The following is a 21,051-nucleotide window of genomic DNA, read 5'->3' on the forward strand; positions in this document are numbered from 1 at the left end:
ATCTTGTCATTTAACTAGGTAGCATAGACATATACATATGAGAGAGGTGTTTGGGACATTGTTATTAATAGAAGTGAACACTGGTAACAATCTAAATGTTTCATAGTATGGAAATGTAGATCAGTATGGATCAAGTCATAGAAAAATATGATATGCAGCTATTAGCATATTACTAAGAGAAAAATGTAGTCAACCTATTTCCTGGATTTGAAAATACTTTTAAATTTGAGATGTGCTACTGAGTTAATAATAGCTTTTTAAAGAAAATTCTTCTCTCATTGTATGTGTCCATCAGGTTAAGTTTACTTACAGTGTAAGAAACATTAAAATACAAAAAGTTAGTACACTAAAGTGCGAATAGTGCATAACCTTCCTCCCAGGCCTGTGTCTTATAAAGATTACATGTTCAGGAGTTGTCCCTGCTTAGGATTGGTGGTGCTAGGTGCTTTGACTTTGAACAGTGGGTCAGAAAGGGGTGGTGGGATTAACACAGTGATTGTGAATTCTTCCTTATTTAAAATATGAAAGAAGAAGGTCGCAAATCCAAAACCTGTGTCCCAAGGGTATAACCACCAAGTCAGATCTGTTTAAAACCAGCCCATTAACTCAGACTTGCATTCCAACTTTTTTCTATCTATATTTACTTGAAAATCTTTGATATTTTTACTGCTCTCTTTTTAATTGAAACTGACAGTTAAAACTAAACAATCTTTTAAATAATACCTTTCCCATTTTGTAAACCAGTGGCATTCTGAGTAAAGGAAAATCTTCACGTCTGTCTCTTATTCTTCTGATAACTTCCAAATTGAAATGTACACAACCATACATATATACCCCTACACACTCACAAATGTGTGTGCATGTATATTTTCTGTGTACATACAACTATATATATGCATGGGTGTCTGTGTATAATATATATGTATGTAATATCTATGTGTTTTTGCAAAGCCCATTAAATTGTAAGAATATCTGAGGGCAAACTAAGACTTTTTCCTATTTAATTCAAAGTATTTTTACTTTTGCCTGATAATCTGTCTGGGTATTTTGTGGTTTTAGGCTAAAGAAAAAGAAGAGAGACTTTTAAGAAGGCAGATTAATAGAGAGAAACTTGAAGAAAAGCGAAAACAGAAAGCAGAAAAGACAAAGTCTTCCAAAGCCAAAGCCAAGGTACAGTAGATTTGACTTTTTTTATCTTAAGCTGTCTTCTGTACTCTCTTATTTTCTAGTTGCTCATATTAATTGTGACATAATAATGTAAAATATATTCTCAAGTGTGGAGGATTCCCTTCCTTTTAATCTGATGTGTTTAGTTTTCTTTTTAGTATATTTTATATGTAAATTAAGCATTCCATAGGGTACTAGTGGATGCTCTCCATATGTTAGCAATTTATTTTTCAGTAATGGTAGATTGAATCATCACTGGAAATCGATCATTGACATGTAAGTAATCAAGTCTTTCTACTGATAGTAATGCATTTAACCTATGCTCTATGTTAACTTTCTTTTTTTTTTTTTTTTTTTTTTTTTCTTTTTGGTACTGGGATTAAACCCACCTGATGAATGATGAGCAAATGTTCTGCCAATGAGCTATACCCAACAGCTTCTTAAGTTAACATTTATCTGGAATATTGATTAAAACAAAATTAAATTCTGTTATGTTATTTCAGCACCATTTAAGAATATTAAAGTTATTTTACATTTTTAGAGTAATTATAAACCTTAATGAAAGAGAAATATAACACTGTTTATAAAATTTTCTTCTGAAATATTTTATTGATTGCTTCTTCTCTAGGAAAAAGTCCTGTGGACTTCGAAGAATCATCAACAAAGAGTTTGGAACCAAAAGCCCCCAGAATTAAAGAAGTCCTTAAAGAACGGAAAGTTTTAGAGAAAAAAGTAGCCTTAAGCAAAAGAGAAGAAAGGATTCAAGGTGCTTGTTTTTTCTGGCTGCATTCCAATTGAACACTTGATTGGCATGCTTTTAGAAGAGAGATGTTGAAAATATAGTAAAGAGTAGTGCCTTAGATGTGTATATTACTACATGTTTTGTAGGACCTTAGGGTTTCATGTTTGTCATTGGGGGTGATTCACTGAGTTTTTATCTATAACATTTCAAAGTAATGTATCTTTTATATGTGTGGTTCTGGGAATTGAACACAAGGCCTCATACATACTCTGCAAGGGCTCTTCCACTCACATAATTGTTATGTATTTTAATCTTAATTACTTTTTCTATAATCTCATAGAAGCTTTAGAGCTTCTCTCAAAAATAGTGTACATGTGTAAACGTATTATTATCCCTAGAATTTGAGAGTTTATGAACACTATAGATCACTATAGATATACTCTAGATGTATCTCTTTTCTGGGCATTTATTTGGTAGCCATTTACTTAAAATGATTGCATGCCTTCTCCAATCTTTTATCTAGTCGTTTTACCAGTGTCTCATGCTTCTCCCCCTAACTCAGAGCCTGAACTAGATTCATTTTTTTGTTTTTTTTTTAATTTTTCTTTTTTTGGGTGGTGCTAGGAATCAAACCCAAGGCCTCATGCTTGTTAGACAAGTGCTCTATACTGAGCTACATCTCCAGTCCTTTTCATTTTAATTTTGAGGCAGGGTCTCATTGAGTTGCCCAGCCTGGGCTTGAACTTTAGTTCTCCTGTCTTAGCTTCCCACGTAGCTAGGATTATAGGTGGCACCGCTCTGCCCAGGTAGTTCATTTCTAACATTGCACTATCACTGCTAATTCTGTAAGAATTGGAAAGCCAGAGAGACTTCTGAGAGCAATAAGGTCATGTGAGCCCTGCGCTACAATTTTGTTGTTCCATCAAGTCACAGTTATGTAACTTAATCATAGACTTCAAGATAACTGAATCAGTAATTTGCAGAATTCAGAAGCAAGCTGTCAGATTTATTACTGTACCTCATTTCTGTTGATCTGAATAAAAAAGAATGCCCTATTTACTCAAAAGTTGTAAGACTTTCAAAATGTAAATTTGGCCTGTACATTATTTCTCTTTATTCAACAGATCAAGAGTTTTTGTTTCAGCTAGACTTCCCTTTAGCACCAAGACATGTCACATTTCAGATTGTTTTCTGTTGTCTAAGAATAGGATTTAAATTGAAGTATTACAAATCTCCTTTTCTAGATCAAGTGTTTATAGTAAAGGAAAGGTTTTTTTTCCTACCTTCCTGAGAAATTTTGACTTTAGATTCAAAGTTCATGTTTGACTTTTCCTCCTCTTTAGGAATGTTGAAGAGAATTCCAAAAAGAAACAGCAGTCTGAAGAAGATTCCAAAGAAACCTTCAAAACAAATGAGGTGTGTGTTAATAAATCCCCATTTCAAGTGCTCTTTTTGTAGTAAATCTTTGAATGTAGTTTGATCTTTTCCATGTTAAATTAAAAAAAAAAAAAAAATGCCTCAGATTCAGCATTTTTGAACCCTCATCCTATTATGGCCTGAATTCCTCCTCATTTTGGTGAGCTGATTTATATGATCTTTTATCTAAGTAATAAGCTTTTATCTTCCTTCCCCTCACCCTGTTTCTTATATCAGCAATAGCAAAACTGCCAGTAATAATAATGAGAAAGTAAAATGAGAGAAGAAAACTAAAACGACAATAATCCATTTTCCTCTCTTTCATTCCTTAATCACAAATGCACATAATATTTTAGGGTGGAAGTAATCTGTTTTTCATTTGATGTTATCTTGCAAACTTTGTAATTATTTCACAATTGCATTGTGGTGTAGTAAGTGCATTTGTCGTAATTTATTTAAGCATTTTTTATATTTGAGCACTTAAGTTGTATCTGAGATTTGATCATTTTAAGTAGTAAAATTATATGCAGTGAATACATTTCTTCTCCTTTTGGCTTATTTTCTCAGGACAAACTGGCTTTCATTGGGTTTAAATCCTCTTTACTCAGCCATTTTTACAGTTCTTTAGCTGAAATATCTTAACATTTCCAAGGGAAAAAACTAATAATTCAGTGATTATTTGTTCATAGCCAATAAGTATTTTACATTTTTTTATCCAGAAATTAGAGTCATATATAGAAGTACATCCTGATATGTTACTGGCATATCTTTTAAGTGTTTAATTTTTATTTTGGGTAATTTTTTTGGAAAATTATAAAATTTTATTCACATTAATTAATTAGAGTTATTTATTGTATAGATTGATGCAAACTCCTGTTCTTTCTTTGAAAATTTTAATTTTAAAATAGTTATTAGGGTCTTGCTGAGTCTGAGTCCATATATTAGTTGAAGTACATAAATCTTTATGTTGAAACATGTGAGTTGTATTATTAAACTGACCCAGAGACACAAAGGACTTTCCTAAAACAGGACTTTGGCCCATTATTTGAACAAGAATAATTATAGCTGATAAACAGTTCTTTTGAAGTGGGTTTGGTTAACATCTGCTGATTAATATTAAGAATCTACTCAGTACCAAGACATGGAGTGGAGAGGAAGGTTTAGATGCTATTATCTCTTAGTATCTGCTTCTGAATACATAAACTTACTTATTTTTTATATCCTGTGAGTTACTGTGTACCTTTGAAACTTCATAAGTAGAATATTGTGCAAGTAATCTAGTTGAAGAGTTTTTGTCTAAACGATTTGGGGTTCTAAAGTAAAATATAAGAAATCTTTATTTTAGTATAAAAGCATTTACATTATTTTCATTAGCATGAATAATATTTTTAGAATGAAGATTGGAATGTCATTCATCCAGTTCACATTTATTAATGACTACTGGGCCTTCGTGAGTTCCAACTGTTTAGAGTTGAAGAAGTCTTCCTAAGTGCGTGAACAGATTTCAGGAGAAGTAACTAGTCTCTGCAGATCTGCCTGCAGTGCAGTAGAAGAGTGCAGGACTCAGAGCAAGATCATCTAACTCACTGCTAGCACAAGTACTTATTGCCTGGATGTCCTATTATTGAATCATGCAGTCTTCAGCTTCCTGCTGCATAAAAGAGGTTAATAATACCTACCACAGGCTGTTTCAAGGCTTGGATGAGGTGTCACATATATGGCAGGACTCAACATAGTAATGTAGTGTGCTCAGATATTAAATTTGAATCTAAAGATTGGTTGTGGTAACTCTCCCATTTTAACCTTTATTTCCTACAGCACTGTGAAAAGGAAAAGACATCTTCTTCAAAGGAGCTGAAGCATGCTTATGCAAAAAGTGAACCAAGTAAACCTGCCCGGAGACTTTCAGAGTCTTTGCATTCAGCTGATGAAAACAAGAATGAATCCAAAATTGAAAGAGAACATAAAAGACGGACATCTACCCCTGTGGTTATGGAAGGAGCACCAGAAGAAACTGACACCAGAGATGGAAAAAGACAAACAGAACGCTCAGAAATTGCCATGGAAGAACCCCAGAAACAGAAGAGCACACTTAAAAATGAAAAGCATTTGAAGAAAGATGATTCTGAAACACCACATTTGAAAAGCTTACCTAAGAAAGACGTGAAATCCTCCAAGGAGAAGCCAGAAAAAGAGAAAACTCTGTCAGAAGAGAAATCATCTATGAAACATAAATATAAAGGTGACAGTATGCATAAAGCAGGTGATGAGACTGAACTTCACTCTTCTGAGAAAAGTTTAAAAGTAGAGGAAAATAGTCAAAAGCAAAGTCAACAAACGAAGCTTTCTTCAGATGAGAAAGCTGAAAGAAAAAGTAAACATAGAAATGAAAGGAAATTATCAGTTTTAGGCAAAGATGGAAAGCCAGTTTCTGAATATATTATAAAAACAGATGACAATGTACGAAAAGACAACAACAAAAAAGAGAGACATCTGTCTACTGAGAAAACTAAGGTAGAACACAAGTCAAGAAGATCAAGTGATTCTAAAATTCAGAAAGATTCTCTAGGTTCCAAGCAACATGGTGTCACATTACAGCGAAGAAGTGAAAGTTATTCAGAAGATAAGTGTGATACAGACACGACTAATTTAGATAGCAATTTAAAACCAGAAGAGGTTGTTCACAAGGAGAGGCGAAGAACAAAGAGCTTGTTGGAAGAGAAGCTTGTGTTGAAGTCTAAATCAAAAGGTCAGGGCAAACAATTAAAAATTGCTGAAACAGAATTACAAGACAACGTCACAAAACAGATGACAATTCCAAAACCAGATAAGGAGAAGAACACAGAAGAAAATGACTCAGAAAAACAGCGCAAATCTAAAGTTGAAGACAAACCTATAGAAGAAACGGGTGTTGAGCCTGTATCAGAAAGTGCTGCTGCTTCGGCACATAGTACACAAAGGGACTCTAGTCACCGAACTAAGTTACCACCAGCAAAAGAGAAGTCTAAGGGGGAGAGGGACTCAGGCTCCTCCAGACTCGACAGGAAGCTATCAGATGGGCACAAAAACAAAAGCTTAAAGCATGGCAGCAAAGATATGAAAAAAAGAGAAGAAAACAAATCAGATGACAAGGATGGTAAAGAAGTTGACAGTAATCATGAAAAGGCCAGAGGAAATGGTTCAGTCCTAGAAAAGAAATTGAGTAGAAAGTTGTGCGAAAATCGAAGAGGAAGCTTATCACAAGAAATGACTAAAGGAGAAGAAAAATTAGCAGCAAACACACTGGGCACTCCCAGTACTTCTTCCCTTCAGAGACCAAAAAAATGTGGTGACTCCACATCAATGCCTGAGCAAGAGCCAATGGAAATTGATTCTGAGGCAGTTGTCGAAAACGTACTGGAAGTGTCTAAACCCCAGGACAGCAGCAATAGTAGTTCTCAGCATGACCTCGACTCTGAAAATGTTACAAAACAAAAAACTGCTACCACAGTTCTAAAGGATGAGTTAAGAACTTCCACAGTAGATTCAAAAACAGCAGGTACAGCCTGCAAACCAGGGCGTGGAACAGGCGTTACTGGCAATTCTGAAAAGCATGCTGACCATAATAAAAGCACCTTGACCAAGAAAATGCATATCCAAAGTGCTGTATCTAAACCAAATCCTGGGGAGAAAGAGCCCATTCGAGGAACTCATGAAGTGAACGTGGACTCCAAGACAAGCCAGAAAATGTTCCCTAGTGTCCCATCAGAAAATGATAGGCCACAAAAGAATTTGAAAAGCATAGCCAGACCCACTGAAGAATGTGTTACTCAAGGAGATGCTGCTGTTGAACATTCCACAGATGTAGACCCCTCATTATCTTTAGGTTCAATGACTGTTATGCCTCAGAAAGAATTTCATGACTCAGCTGTGATTCCTCTAGTTGACAGAACTGTTTTAGGAGGCAGCACAGCCAGCCCCTCCCTTGTGAATCGCTCTCATATCCCTAACCAAAGCTTGACTGCTAGGAGATCAGAAGCCCCTAGGACAAGTGACAGCAAAGAAGGCGGCAAAGCTTCCATAGTAGACACACCAGCAAAAGTAAGTGTGGCCAGCAAAAGACACATTCCAGAAGGTTACCAGGACACTTCCTTGGACAGCAAACAGGGAAAAGTGAACACATCTCTTGCTAGCAAGTCATCGGACATGATTGTGGAAAATGAGAATTTTAGTAAAGAAGGTGGATTGATAGACACAACCAAGCAAGAAAGTGACTTAAGTGCAGAGTCCAGTTTAAAGCAGACAGGTAGAGCTACAGTAGAAAATGGCAAGAAGGATGGCGTTGCTGTCAGTCTTGTGGCAGACATGAGTACGGGAAACGATGCTGAAACCGTGGCACTTAAGCATAATAGAGTCCCAGCTGAAATTAAAAATCTATCAGTTGATGCCGAAAGGAGTGAAATCAGTGAGGTGGACACCAGTGCTGGGGGCAGTGCTGCCTCCTCGGTCTTGCAGCAGAGGAATGGAAAACCTGAGAATTTGGTGACTGGCGCTCGAGGAGCAGAAAGGGCTTCTGTTGCCACGAGTACTGAAGAGAAGGACAAAGGCATTGACTTAAATCCAATAAAGACTGGGGATGCCACTACTACTTCTTCAGAAACAGGAGAACGTGGGGTAGCTTTTCCCTGCACCAGCATTGAGGCAGACGAAGGCTTCGTAGTAGGTGCATGCCCCATAAACAATCCCCTCCTGGGCCAGGTGGAAGCCAGCGAATGCACTGTTTTTGCTGCAGCTGAAGAGGGTGGGGGTGTTGTCACAGAAGGATTTGCTGCAAGTGAAACTTTCCTCACAAGTACTAAGGAAGGAGAAAGTGGAGAGTGTTCTGTGGCTGAGTCGGAAGACAGAGCAGCAGGTCCCGTGACTGCTCATACAGTTAAAAGTGAAGCCAGTATGAACAGTGTTGCCGTAGAAGAAAAAGATGATGCCGTAACCAGTGCAGGTTCTGAAGAAAAATGTGATGGTTCTTCAAGCACAGACCCTGAAATAGTTGAAGGAACTGGGACTTTTATTAGTGAAATTGAAAGTGATGGTGCAGTTACAAGTGCCGGGACAGAAATAGGAATGGGATCTATGAGCAGTGAAGAGATTGATAGGTCCCAGGGAAATAGGACAAGAATGGGTCCCAAGAAAGAAACGGAGGGCACCGTGACTTGTACAGGAGCAGAAGGCAGAAATGATAACTTTGTTATCTGCTCAGTAACTGAGGCAGGGCCCCAGGAGGAGCGCATGGTTACAGGGGCAGATGTGGTTCTAGTAGATAATGACACACCCCCAGGAATAAGTGCCAACCAAGAAGGAGACGGTTCAGTGAATGACGGTGCTGAAGGTGAGAGTGCGGTTACCAGCACAGGCATAACGGAAGAAGATGGAGAGGGACCAGCAAGCTGCATGGGCTCAGAAGATAGCGGTGAAGGCTGTGCTATAAGTTCTGAAACAGAAGAAAATGGAGAGGGTGCAATGGACAGCACAGTAGCCAAAGAAGTCACTAATGCACCATTAGTTGCTACTGGTCCCTGCGATGACGAAGGCATTGTGACCAGCACAGGTGCAAAAGAGGAGGATGATGAGGGGGAGGGCATTGTGACTAGTACCGGAAGAGGAAATGAAATTGGACATGCTTCAACTTGCACAGGAATAGGAGAAGAAAGTGAAGGGGTGTTGATTTGTGAAAGTGCAGAAGGGGACAGTCAGATTGGTCCTACGGTGGAGCATGTGGATGCTGAGGCTGGGGCAGGCATCATGAATGCAAATGAAAGTAACATTGATAGCATGAGTGGTGCAGAAAAGGAAATCAAAGACACGGAGATCTGCTCCAGTGCTAAAGGGATTGTAGAAAGCAGTGTGACCAGTGCAGTTGCCGGAAAGAGTCAAGTGGCACCAATTCCACAAGGTTGTGAGGATCTCATGACTAGTGCAACTTCTGATCAAAGTGATAGTCATCTCACCAGGAAAGAAAAGGTTGACGATACCAGTATTTCTACTGGCCTTGTTGGGGGCAGTCATGAAATTCTTATATTTGGGGCAGTCCCAGAATGTGAAGTTGACCACACATCTCCAAGTGAGAAAGAAGATGAGAGCATCATCACCTCTGTAGAAAATGAAGAGTGTAATGGCCTCATGACTGCTACAGCTGGTGGCAATATTTCCAACCAAGATGATTTAGCTGGGGGTAAAAGTCAAGGGAAAGGCTTGATGATTTCCACCAGTACAAGTGATTACACCTCTCAGGTGAGCACAGTTGTAGACATGGGAGAAGGGCATTCACGTAGTCTGAGAACTGAGGAAAATTTGGAAGGCACTAGAATAAACTTGGAAGAATTTGAGGCCCCCATGCCCAGTGCAGTTTCAGGTGATGAAAACCAACTCACAGCTAGGAGTTGTGAAGAGAAAGATGAGTGTGCTATGATTTCTACAAGTATAGGGGAAGAATTTGAAATGCCTATTTCTAGTGCAACAACCATCAAATGTGCGGAAAGTCAGCAGCCAGTTGCAGTAGTTGAAGAGAGAGCTAAAGGTCCAGTGTTGGTAAGCACTGAGGACTTTGAGGTCCCTATGCCCAGTGCTCCCACAGAAGTTGAATGTCCTCTTGCCTCAACCAGCAAGGAAGACAAAGACGAATGTGCTCTCATTTCCACCAGCATAGCAGAAGAATGTGAGGCCTCTATTTCTGGTGTAAGTGAAAATGCACAATCCATTACAGATGGGAGTGCTATTATCTCAACGAGCTCTGTGGAAGATTGTGAAGGCCCCGTGTCAAGTGCCGTCCCTCAGGAGAAAGTCCGTGCCCCAGTCACACCAGTGGAAGAGTCAAGTGACACCACCATGATTTCCACAAGCACTTCTGAAGGGTGCGAAGCAGTCATGATTGGTGCTGTCCCTGCAGATGAAGACCAGGCCACCACTGCAAGGGTAGAAGACTCAGGTGATGCTGCCATCATCTCCACCAGCACGGCAGAGTGTGTGCTGATGGTCACCAGCCTAGACAGACCCAAGGAGAGTCAGCTGGCTGCAAGCAAATCAGAAGGTAATGATGGCCTGCCAAAGGTGAGCAGGTGCGAGATCCCCTTGCCAAGCCTCATTGCTGAGAATAACCGTCAGCGTCCTGGGCCGTTCACAGGAGGCAAAGAAGCAGGCCCCCGGTTGGCAGTGAGCACCCAGGAAGGGCACAATCGACTGTCACTTTGTGAGCCCTCCAGAGAGCAAAGCCAGCCAAGAACTGAAGCTATAGAAGAGGAAGACAGACATGACAAGGACTGCCCTGTTCAGGGCTCATTTGCAGCAAGAGGACAAAATGAAAACACTTTGCACCTCATAAATGTAGAAGAGAAGAATGTAATGTTGAGCTCCATTCAGAGAAAAGACGAAAGCCCAGAGAAAGAGACAGTAGGAGGCAGTAGCACTACCAGCTGCTCTCCAGCAGGAAGGGGCTCAGAAAAAAGCGCCACCTCCTCCGTCCATCTGAGAGGACTGCAGCAGAGGGCTGGAGACATCTCTGTCAGTATTTGTTCTTTGTCAGCAGTAAATACCGGTGCTAAAAAGGCTGATGACATGCTACCTGTCAAAGACACTGCCCCAGAGTATTCTAATCCTCCTGACCAGCAGGAGCAGGAGGGCAACTTGAAAACTACCACCACCAAATGTATTACTGGCCAAGAGTCAAAAATTGCTTCCTCCCACCCAGTGAGCCTTCCAGCTGCCAGCCATGTAGCTCAGTCCTTGGCTTTAAAATGTGGGAAGGACTTGACCACAAAGAGTGATCATAGCAGTAAACAGGCTGTGGAAGCTTCTACTGAGAAAACAGGTCATGGGAATGGCACACAGAGGTCATTGCATGGAGAAGGAAACGTAGAGGATGCTGTTTGTGTCGAACCCAGCGTGTGTGACATAGGTGAGAATCGGTTTGTAACCGCATATTTTAGTGTTTTACAAGGATGATTATTTAACAGTTCACTTAAAACATTTTCCAAAAGATGGTTTTAATTCCATTCCAAAAGAATGATATATCAGAATATTTTTTCATCATATCAGAATGTTGCAAAATAGTTCTCAAACTTAAAGGTTGAGCTTCTCTAAAAATATACTTGGGTTTAAAAGTTTAAAACCTTAGACCCACATCTCATTTTCAGGAGAGAAGATGCAGGAGGCTGAGATACAAAAAGTCAGTTAACTGTTTTATCTCTGTGACTGTTTCAGGTTTCTAATCCTCCATCTCATCTTCAGATTTCTTTTTTGTTGTTGTTTTTACTTGGCAATACTGGGGACGAACCCACCGCCTCACTCATGCTAGGCAAGCGTTCTGCCACTGAGCAATACACCCCCAGCTGCCTATCTTCAAATTTCTTGTCAGTCAAAATGAAGAATACTACCAGAACCCTATGAGATCAATATGTTTTTACCACCCTAATTTTACAAATGAAGAAATAAGGTTAGAGAACTTAAATAATTTGTATGACACTTGGGAATATCTTAGGGAAAAAAATGTGTAATTTCTGAGACTGTTTTCTATTGTATAAAATGGAAATTGCAATAATTACAATCCATAACAGTAATTATAGATTTTGTATATGGTTCAGTTATTGCCTACTCCTAATTAAGGGAGCGCTTGCTTTTGGAAAGCCTGGGAATGGATCCCAGGGCTTTGCATATACCAGACAAGCCTTCTTCCACTGAGCTACACTCCAAGCCCCTGTAATTTTTTAACTGAGTTTGCTTTTCAAGTAAAATAAGTATTTGTTTTAGAATATGTTTGAAAGAGAAAGGAAACATTGTCCCTCCTGACAGATTTCGGAGAATGCTCGTCTTTTAGAAATAGGTGATAACTTTAGAGGTAATTTATCTGACATTCATTATACCATCCAGTTTCAGATACTTTGTACAAAATACTACTTTCTGTGCTCTGGGGATGCAAAGATAGAGAATCTGGGAAGACAGCTACAAATTCAGCCATCCATGTATCATACCCAAGTTGGCAGTGATACTGAGGTATGACACATACATAGGATAAAGTGAAGCCCTGTGTCGTGAAAACTCAAAGAAAGCACATGGGCTAGACTTGAAGGACTCAGGGGACATATTTCTTTTCCACTCAGGGTGTGTAATTTGTGGCATCCTGGACTTTTAAACTGGAGCTGACCTTAGCTATCATCTAGCATAGCCTTAGGAAACAGGCCAGTAGGGTTAGTCCTGTTCATTATAAAGACTTAGGTAACATTAAGAAATGTCCTAAGGGTTAAAAGAGATAACTTTAAAATTTTCTATTGAATTTAGCCTGGAGTAAATTGAATACTCTGGAAGTTTTCCACTTAGTCACTGGTAGTCTGTTACTCTAACCCTCCCCTGTCCCCACCCCCAAGGAAGAAAAGTAGAAGAGCTTTGAGCAAGAAAAAGTCCACAAACTCTTGGAGAAAAGAAGGTTTCTTTTTTTTTTTTTTTTTAATTCATTTTTATTGTAAACAAATGGGATATATCTTGTTTCTCTGTTTGTACGTGAGCTAGAGGCATACCATTTGTGTAATCATACATTTACCTAGAGTAATAGTTTTTGATTCATTATTATTTTTTCTTCCCCCCCACCCCTCTTATCCTTCTATACAGTCCCTCCTTCCTCCATTCTTACCACCCTCCCACCCCCCATTATGTGTCATCATCCACTTATCAGCGAGATCATTCATCCTTTGGTTTTTTGAGATTGGCTTATCTCACTTAGCATGATATTCTCCAATTTCATCCATTTGCCTGCAAATGCCATAATTTTATTATTTTTTATGGCTGAGTAATATTCCATTGTATATATATACCACAGTTTCTTTATCCATTCATCAATTGAAGGACATCTAGGTTGATTCCACAATCTGGCTATTGTGAATTGAATGGCTATGAACATTGTTGTGGCTGTATCTCTGTAATATGCTGATTTTAAATCCTTTGGGTATAGGCCAGGAGTGGGATAACTGGGTCAAATGGTGGTTCCATTCCAAGTTTTCTAAGGAATCTCCACACTGCTTTCCAGAGCAGCTGCACTAATTTGCAACCCCACCAGCAATGTATGAGTGTACCTTTTTCCGCACATCCTCGCCAATACCTATCGTTGCTAGTGTTCTTGATAATTGCCATTCTAATTGGGGTGAGATGGAATCTTAGGGTAGTGTTGATTTGCAAGAAAAGAAGGTTTCTCTGGAAATTATGTGTGAGGCAAGAGAGGGAAATTGAAGAAGCCACAGCCACAGAAGGACAGGGACAGAAAAGAAAGAAATAGGCAAGACCCAGAGTAAAATTGAGTTTCCACCTGAGAAATTTTTCCTTGTCTTTCTTATAAGTTTTTAAAAAATGTTTTTATTAGTACATTATATTTATATGTAATGGCAGGGTTCATTTGGACTTAATCATGCATGCATGGAATAAAGTTTGCTTCAGTTCATTCACTAGAACTTCCTCTCTCTCCCCTCCCTGCTCTTCCTGTTCCCCTTCCTCTAATCCACTGGTCTTTCTTTCTTTGTTTTTTTGTTTTGTTTTGTTTTGGGTTTTGGGGGTTTTTTTGTTTGTTTGTTTGTTTGTTTTTCATTCTTTCTGAGTAGCCAACTTACTGTACAGCAGGAAAGTTTTACTGCCTCAAAATGAATAAACTACCCTGCCTTTCATTCAGATCCTTTTCACACAACATATTCTTTTCTGTTGTTTTGTAATTACTATAAAATAAGCCAGCAAAGGAATCTCTGCCAGATAATATTGTCTTTTTTTTTTTTTTTTTTTTTTTTTTAGAATGTATTTTGCAATCAGATTCTTAAGTTCTTTTAATGGTTTGTATTTCATTAGGTAATGAAGAGTCTCCACCAAAAGTTTTGGAAGGAGCAGAACTGTCAACCCACTTCAAAACAGAGGTATGGCTGATAATTACCTTGAGCTGTTAGTGGTTGTATGCCATTTTGCCATATATTCATTCTTGTGTGTGTGTGTGTTGTGTGTGTGTGTGTGTGTGTATACATAAGTATATACATGCACATATCCAATATATACATACCTAAGCATCATATAGCTCCTCTTTTTACTGAATTTCTGACACTGAGTATCGGCATTACCATATCCTCTGGGGAATGGGTGCTAAGAATCTCAGTAATATTGGTAAATATTACCATCATGAAGTCCATTTTCTCAAGCTTGAAACCCAGGAAGGAGTCAGCCTTATCTTCTGTCAACCACATATACTCCATTGTCAGTTCTTACATCTGTTTTTATTTCTGTAGCTACTGCCCTCATCTAAGCCACTGTCTCAGTAGCTTCTCATTACACTTCTACTGTAGCCCCCCGCTTCAGTCTGTAATTCATACAGACCCAGATTTAAAAATTAAAGGATCAGCTTTAGTTTTTATTTGTTTATGTATTCAAGTACTGGAAATTAAACCCAGGGTGCTCTACAACTGAGCTACACCCGCTACCCTGTTTATTTTTTGTTCTGAGACAGGGTCTCACCACATTGCCAGGGCTAGTCTCAACCTTGAGATCTTCCTGCCTCAGCCTCCTGGGTCGCTGGAATTAAAGGTGTACACCACTGTCCCCTGCAATGTGCTTTGTTTTATAAAACAGATTTTTCAGTGACTTCACATCACACTTAGGACAAAATCCTTTTTTTTCCCCCTTAATTGTGGCCTGTGTACCTTATACAATTTAGTCTCTGTGCCTCATTCCATGCCCCATTCCAGCTGCCTGATTCCATGGCACCTTCCAAGATGGCAGTAAATGTGGAGGTTACCAAGAGGGAAGAGGGCGCACAACCTACCCAAAAGGAACCATGGGCCAGGAGACATTTGAGTGGAACTTTGAGAGTAGACTAGATGCTCACCAGAAGAGAAAGCAAAGGAAGAGCCTTCCAGGCAAAGGAGTGTGTGTTCTAGATTCAGAGGGCAGAGCCTGTGGCGTCCCAGGCTCCTAGCAGCTTGAGGTGATGTAGGCCTGATCAGGAAGGCTGCGTATTGTGCTAAGTTGGATTTTTACTTTTAAAGCAGTAAGAGAACTATTGATGGGTGAAGTATGAGATTAGATTAATTTTTCATTTTCATTTTTCGATTTTGTATGCATTTGAAAGTATGCTTTTATATTGTTTAAAGATTCTAGGTTTTTTTGTTTGTTTGTTTTTTTGTCTAATTCACTTGAGGCTAGTCTAACCTCCTTGTTTTAGAAACTTCAGTTAACTTATTTTTATGGCACTTTGGATTTTTTAGATACTTGTGTCTTCAGGGAAAGAGAAACATCAGAACGTTCTAGCACCACCAGGGACTGTGTGTGGAGGTAAGCTCCTTTTAGCAGTGGTTCACGTTGACTTCTCCTTGCATATGTTTTTATTTTCATTACATCTTAAAATCAGTAGCTGATCCAGGCTGTGTGAATTTGCCTCTAGAGGGACTCCACTCCCCTCTGCCCTGCCCTGGTGCTGGGCTTGAACCTCTGAGGCACATGCCCAGGCTCTTTATTTTTCATTTTGAGACACGGTCTCACTAAGATGCCAATGCTGGCATCAGACTTGGTGTTTCTACTTCCTCTGCCTCCTGAGCTGGATTTATAGGCATATGCCACCACACCAAGCTTATTCTTTCATTTTTAACATTTTTTTCTTTAAATATCAATCCATTTTATTTAAGGTAATTGCTTAAATATGATGTCTCCAAATAATAGTGATCTTAAGAGAGATCAATCAGTCCTGGAAGACCTCACCAAGACTTCTTATTTCATGCTGAAGATGTCTAATCCAGAATTTGGACAGACACCTTAATTAGTGCAGATAATTAACATCTTGTGTTAATCATTGAGAAGGTAACATTTTTGGATTCTGAAGTCCTTTGTTCCCACAGTTATATTTCTGACTGCTTTTCTGTGTTTAGTTACAATTCAATAAGAGAGCTATTTACGTAAAAGGAAGTTGTTTAAAAGAAAAATGTGTATTCTGTCACTGTTGAGTAGAAACAGCAGACCTTGTACTTCAAATATCCAAATATAAACAGACCATTGCTGTTTGAAGGGATAGGATCTAACTTGTCATTTGATGGCATTATTTTTAAATGAACCAGCGTTATACTGCAGCTTAACAGTTGCATTAAGTCTCCACCTTTTTCCTAAGCTTCAGATCACCAAGATAGTTAAATCAGTGTAGTGACTAAATGGACCATTGCCATCATTACAAAAATGCAGTCAACCTTGATTTCCATTGTTTTTCTAGTAGTAGAAAAATAATTGGTCAGAATTTTATAGTTCACAAACACCACTTTGTGATCCTATTTAACTACCTTGAAAATCTTTAAATTTGTTTCTCTGCAATTCAAAAACTATTTTCCTTACTTCTCATTTTTGTTTTTGAACAGCTGAACTACAGAAGGAGCTTTCATCAGTGAATGAATCCCTAAATGTAAGTGACTAATGGTTTTGATTTTGGTGGTGGTGGTGGTTCTGTTTTGTTTGAGAGTGAGAAACAGATACCAAGTGGAGGGGTTGTCTGTGCATCTTTTGAGGACTTATGAGGCCAGTTGGTAGCATGCTTACCACTGAAATTCAACCTACTGCCAGCTGCTTTTTACTCAGTCTTTTCCCTGTTTACCTACAGTCTTTGATAAAGAAATTTGAACTTTATGGTTTTTATAATTATAGTAAAATGAAAATTGGATCATGATGTCTTAATTCATCGTGGTACTATAGACAAAATAGTTTTTAGTTTTGAGAAAATTTAGAAAGCTGTCTGAAGGTACTGAACCATAATTGCCACATATACATATTTTTCCCCAGATCAGGCTCATAATTCCTTTCATGCTTGGAAGAGTGTTATTTGGTTTTGTTTTGTTTTGTTTTGTTTTTTCTTAATGTATTCATAGGAAACCTAATATCATTCCAGAGGTAAGCATTTTATAAAACACTAGTAAATCGTTGATAGCCACCTTCTCTTCAGGGCTCTTAGAGCTGCTGAGAGAGCTTTACTTACATCAGGCCCCATGGGATCATAGTGCTCACCCTGTTCTGCAGCCGCAAGTTCAGACACAGTGTGCTAAAAAGGAAAGGAAAGATGGAGAGAAAAGCCCCACTAAGCGTGCTTCAGGTTTGCCCTCCAAGAGTTACAGAGATTTTAAATAGGGCTGAAACCCACAGAACTCGCCTGTGTGTTCTCCCTTCGGTGTCGTCCTTTCCCCAGGACCCCAGCAACCATCCTGTCCCCAGATGAGCACAACTTCCACCCAGGCACAAAGTTCTGTAACCGGAACTTGGAATATCGTAGGATATTTTGAGACTTTCCTCTCAGTTTAAAATAAAGTGGCATTGACGTGATTTACCTAGACAAGTAATTATGACAAAATCCTTCAGAGTTTTTTTAAAAAAAAGAATACCATGAGAGTTCTTTGGAAGGGAAGGGAATTCATATAATTCAGAAAATTTTTCTCTTAGTTTTCACTCTTTTGCCAAAACTATTTCAAAGACAAGGAGAATAAACACTGAGGGATGAGAATTTAATTAAATTAAAACTTTTTACAAGGAAGATGTTCTGTGCTTTGGAGCTTTGGGGTAAATTAAAAAGAACATGTCCTCCATTTCCTTTTGGTGTCTGCACAAACAACCAGATTATATAAATACTGCCCCCCTTTTTTTCTGCTTTTTAACTTTTTCTGAAACTATCCATAAGTAACCATTTATATTGTGTATTTAGGTTGAAAATTCAGGCTCAAGAGCAAATGAAGAAGTTCATAATGAATCTTACAAAAAATCAGGTAAATTAATGAATTTCATAGTTGTCACCCCCATCCCAATACTGAGGATTAAACCCACTGAGCTCCATCTCCAACCCTCTTTTCATTTTGAAACGAGGTCTTGCTGAGGTATAGGCTGACCTCAAATTAATATCCTCTTGCCTCAGCCTCCTGTAGTTGGGACTACAGGCATGTGTCCCTGCATCTAGCTCATAATTATCATTTTAAGATTAATTATATTTACCAGTTTTTGAGAATCTTCTATGTGCCAGGCTCTGTGATAGTTACTTCCAAATTTTCTCATTGAATTTATATAATCCACTGAAGTGAATGTTAAGCATTGCATAAATCTTTGAGTAGACTAAGGCTTGCAGAGGTCAGTTGACTTGTTCAAGGCCACACAGCTTAGAAGTATGGTATCGTGCCTTAAATAACTACTAAAATTTTGCCAGTAACCTCATAGTGGATTCAAAGTACAAAATGCATAGTCCCCTACAGTTTGTACCATAGAAGTCTAGAAGTTCTGTGCTATATTCTCAACAGAACATTTGCTAACTTCTGATAGGTAGTCTGAAATGTAGTAGCAGATCAGGGACATCACATTTATGTGGGTCTTCTCCCAGGGATCATGTCTCATTGCAGACAATATGTAGAAGCCCCAACTCCAGGCAGATCATTTTCTTCTCAACCACAAAATAGAATTTTATTGATTCTCCATTCTGAGAATGGAAAACAAGGTCTATTTCTCATACACGTATTTTATAGCATATCATATAAAACAAAAGTAAAGCAGTGATAATTATAAACAGCCCTATACCTAGTGCCTAGTTTAACTGTATGTTAACATTTAGCATATTTACCTCCCGCGTCTTTTTAAAATGTTACAAATGTAGTTGCATCCCCTTACCACCCCTTCCTGTTGCAGTCTCTTTCTATTATCCCACTCTAACAGGAAGCACTATTCTGCATTGAATAGACTTTCTAGTTTCATAAACAATATGCAGCATATGTTGCCTTATTTAGATGAGTGGTATTATATAAACCATCTCCATGTTATTTGCTCATTTGGCAATATGTTCTGAGGTTTTTTCCTGTTGATTTGTGTAGTACTAGTTATTTTAATTGCTAGTCACTGTTCCATTGTGGAAATATGCCATAATTATTTATTGCTTCTTTTGTTGGTGGACATTTAGATTTTTCTGCTACTTTTCCTAATTGCAGAGTGGGCTGCTTTGCTTACTGTTGGGCCTGATCCCCAGAGTCTGCAGTGCACCTCTGTCTCTAGTGTGGTGTCATTCTGTTATAGGCCACTCTTTAGTGTACCCAATATGCCAGATTGTCTCGAGGCTGTGTGCTGATACTGTGCTGCTGCAACACAAGCTGAAGGGAAAAGGCCTGAAGTCGACTGTGAAATCCACTGTTGTGACCCTGCACATGTTACCCCCCCCCCCAATTAAGTCACATCTAACAATGGCAGAAACTGGAACTTACCAATGGAATTTGGGGGATGATCTCATCAAAAATTATTTATGAACTATAGCAGTACTCCATAACATTACTGCTATTCTGTAAATTTCTAAGTCCATGTTTTCCTCACCCCATCCTCACCATGCACCCCTAAAATAAGTATTAGAATAAAAAATATTCCAATATTTAAGGTGTTTTCTTCATTATTGTCTTTATTATTCAGGGATATCCAGTGGTGGAAAAGACAACACAGAAGCCATAAGAGGTCACAGTGTTGAAGCAAATTCTAAAGAGGTATGTTTTCATAATAAACCTAAGCATCTCATGTTTTGGATATAATATTTTCATCTGTACACAAAGAAAAGTGTTAAGAGGCTTTAATTATTTGTAATATTAAATGGATGTAATATGAGTTCTACATATCACTTGTATCTGTGTGCTGTTAAAATGTTTGGACAATTTCACAGGTTCCAGGATTATTTGGAAGCATCCATGTTATATGATCAGAATGTGTCTTCATCAACCATAAGAAGCCCTTTTTTAATGGGCCACTAAGAAAGTAGGAAAATTACTAATTAAATTATGATATGCCATTGATGTAAGATATAGCTTATCCTCAGAGATGATAAAATGAAAAATAAAATAAAAATTATTTTAGAATTGTTGAAATGTAGTATGTTACCACAGTCAGGTTTGAATGTTCTGTATGGATTTACATTCAAAACCAGAAAGACTAAAGATTAGAAAATTATGTAATTCAAATCTAGATGCCAAAAATTTTACTTGAGGTGTTTTTTTTTTTTTTTTTTTTTAATTTATATAGAAATTTATTCCAAAGAATAGAAGCTATATTATGTGCCCCCATCAGTTCATTTGGTCAAGATTCTGTTGCCTTTAATGTAGTCATTCTTAATTCTAGGTCGAAGAGGAAGAAAGGCATATTCCTAAAAGAAAAAGAAAGAAGAATTATGCTTCCTCAGAAGATGAACTGGGTATTTAAAAAATATACATATATATATATATATACATATATATTCCTCTTTCAGACATCTTTAAAAATTACATTATTTGACATCCAAAAGAATAAACCAGTAACAGAATCCTTGAGGGTGTCAACTGTTCACGTCACAACTCTGGAGGCTGATGTGAGGTGTCTTGACGCGGCCAGGATCTCTTCTAAACCTCTCTCTAGAAGCTAGGATGTCTCCTGTAGAAGAGTCGACTCCTGGACCTCACACCAACTCAGGCTCCCTATGCAGTGTGGTCTGTTACCCAGCCAGGTGTCACCACGTCCTTGCTCTGCATCAGAAGCAGATGCCCTACAGAGCTGAAGCACTTTAGGCAGAGTGCATGTGAGGCCCCTCTGCTTCATACTGTTGGTTTTCTCATGTCCTATCAGTGCCATCAGCTGGAACTTCCCGTAGTGATGCAAGTGTTCCATGCTTACTTTGTCAGTATAGTAGCTACTGGTCACATGTGGCTGTTCACATCATTGTGATCGGT

At 38.5% G+C, this 21,051-nt stretch overlaps 1 protein-coding gene across 1 annotated transcript in view; it reads left to right on the forward strand.

The window, feature by feature from the left end:
- The window catches only part of Bod1l1 (biorientation of chromosomes in cell division 1 like 1), a 51,917-nt gene that overhangs the window by 14,338 nt on the left and 16,528 nt on the right, over positions 1–21,051 (forward strand). Inside the window, 12 exon segments of the mRNA XM_047566234.1 lie at positions 1,060–1,170; position 1,358; positions 1,796–1,909; positions 1,912–1,933; positions 3,253–3,325; positions 5,144–11,252; positions 14,177–14,241; positions 15,580–15,646; positions 16,714–16,757; positions 18,042–18,102; positions 19,772–19,842; positions 20,468–20,540. Coding sequence (XP_047422190.1) covers positions 1,060–1,170; position 1,358; positions 1,796–1,909; positions 1,912–1,933; positions 3,253–3,325; positions 5,144–11,252; positions 14,177–14,241; positions 15,580–15,646; positions 16,714–16,757; positions 18,042–18,102; positions 19,772–19,842; positions 20,468–20,540 — 6,811 coding nt within the window.

This window comes from Sciurus carolinensis, chromosome 10 (genome assembly GCF_902686445.1).
Source record: "Sciurus carolinensis chromosome 10, mSciCar1.2, whole genome shotgun sequence".
In the NCBI taxonomy this organism is placed as follows: domain Eukaryota; kingdom Metazoa; phylum Chordata; class Mammalia; order Rodentia; family Sciuridae; genus Sciurus; species Sciurus carolinensis.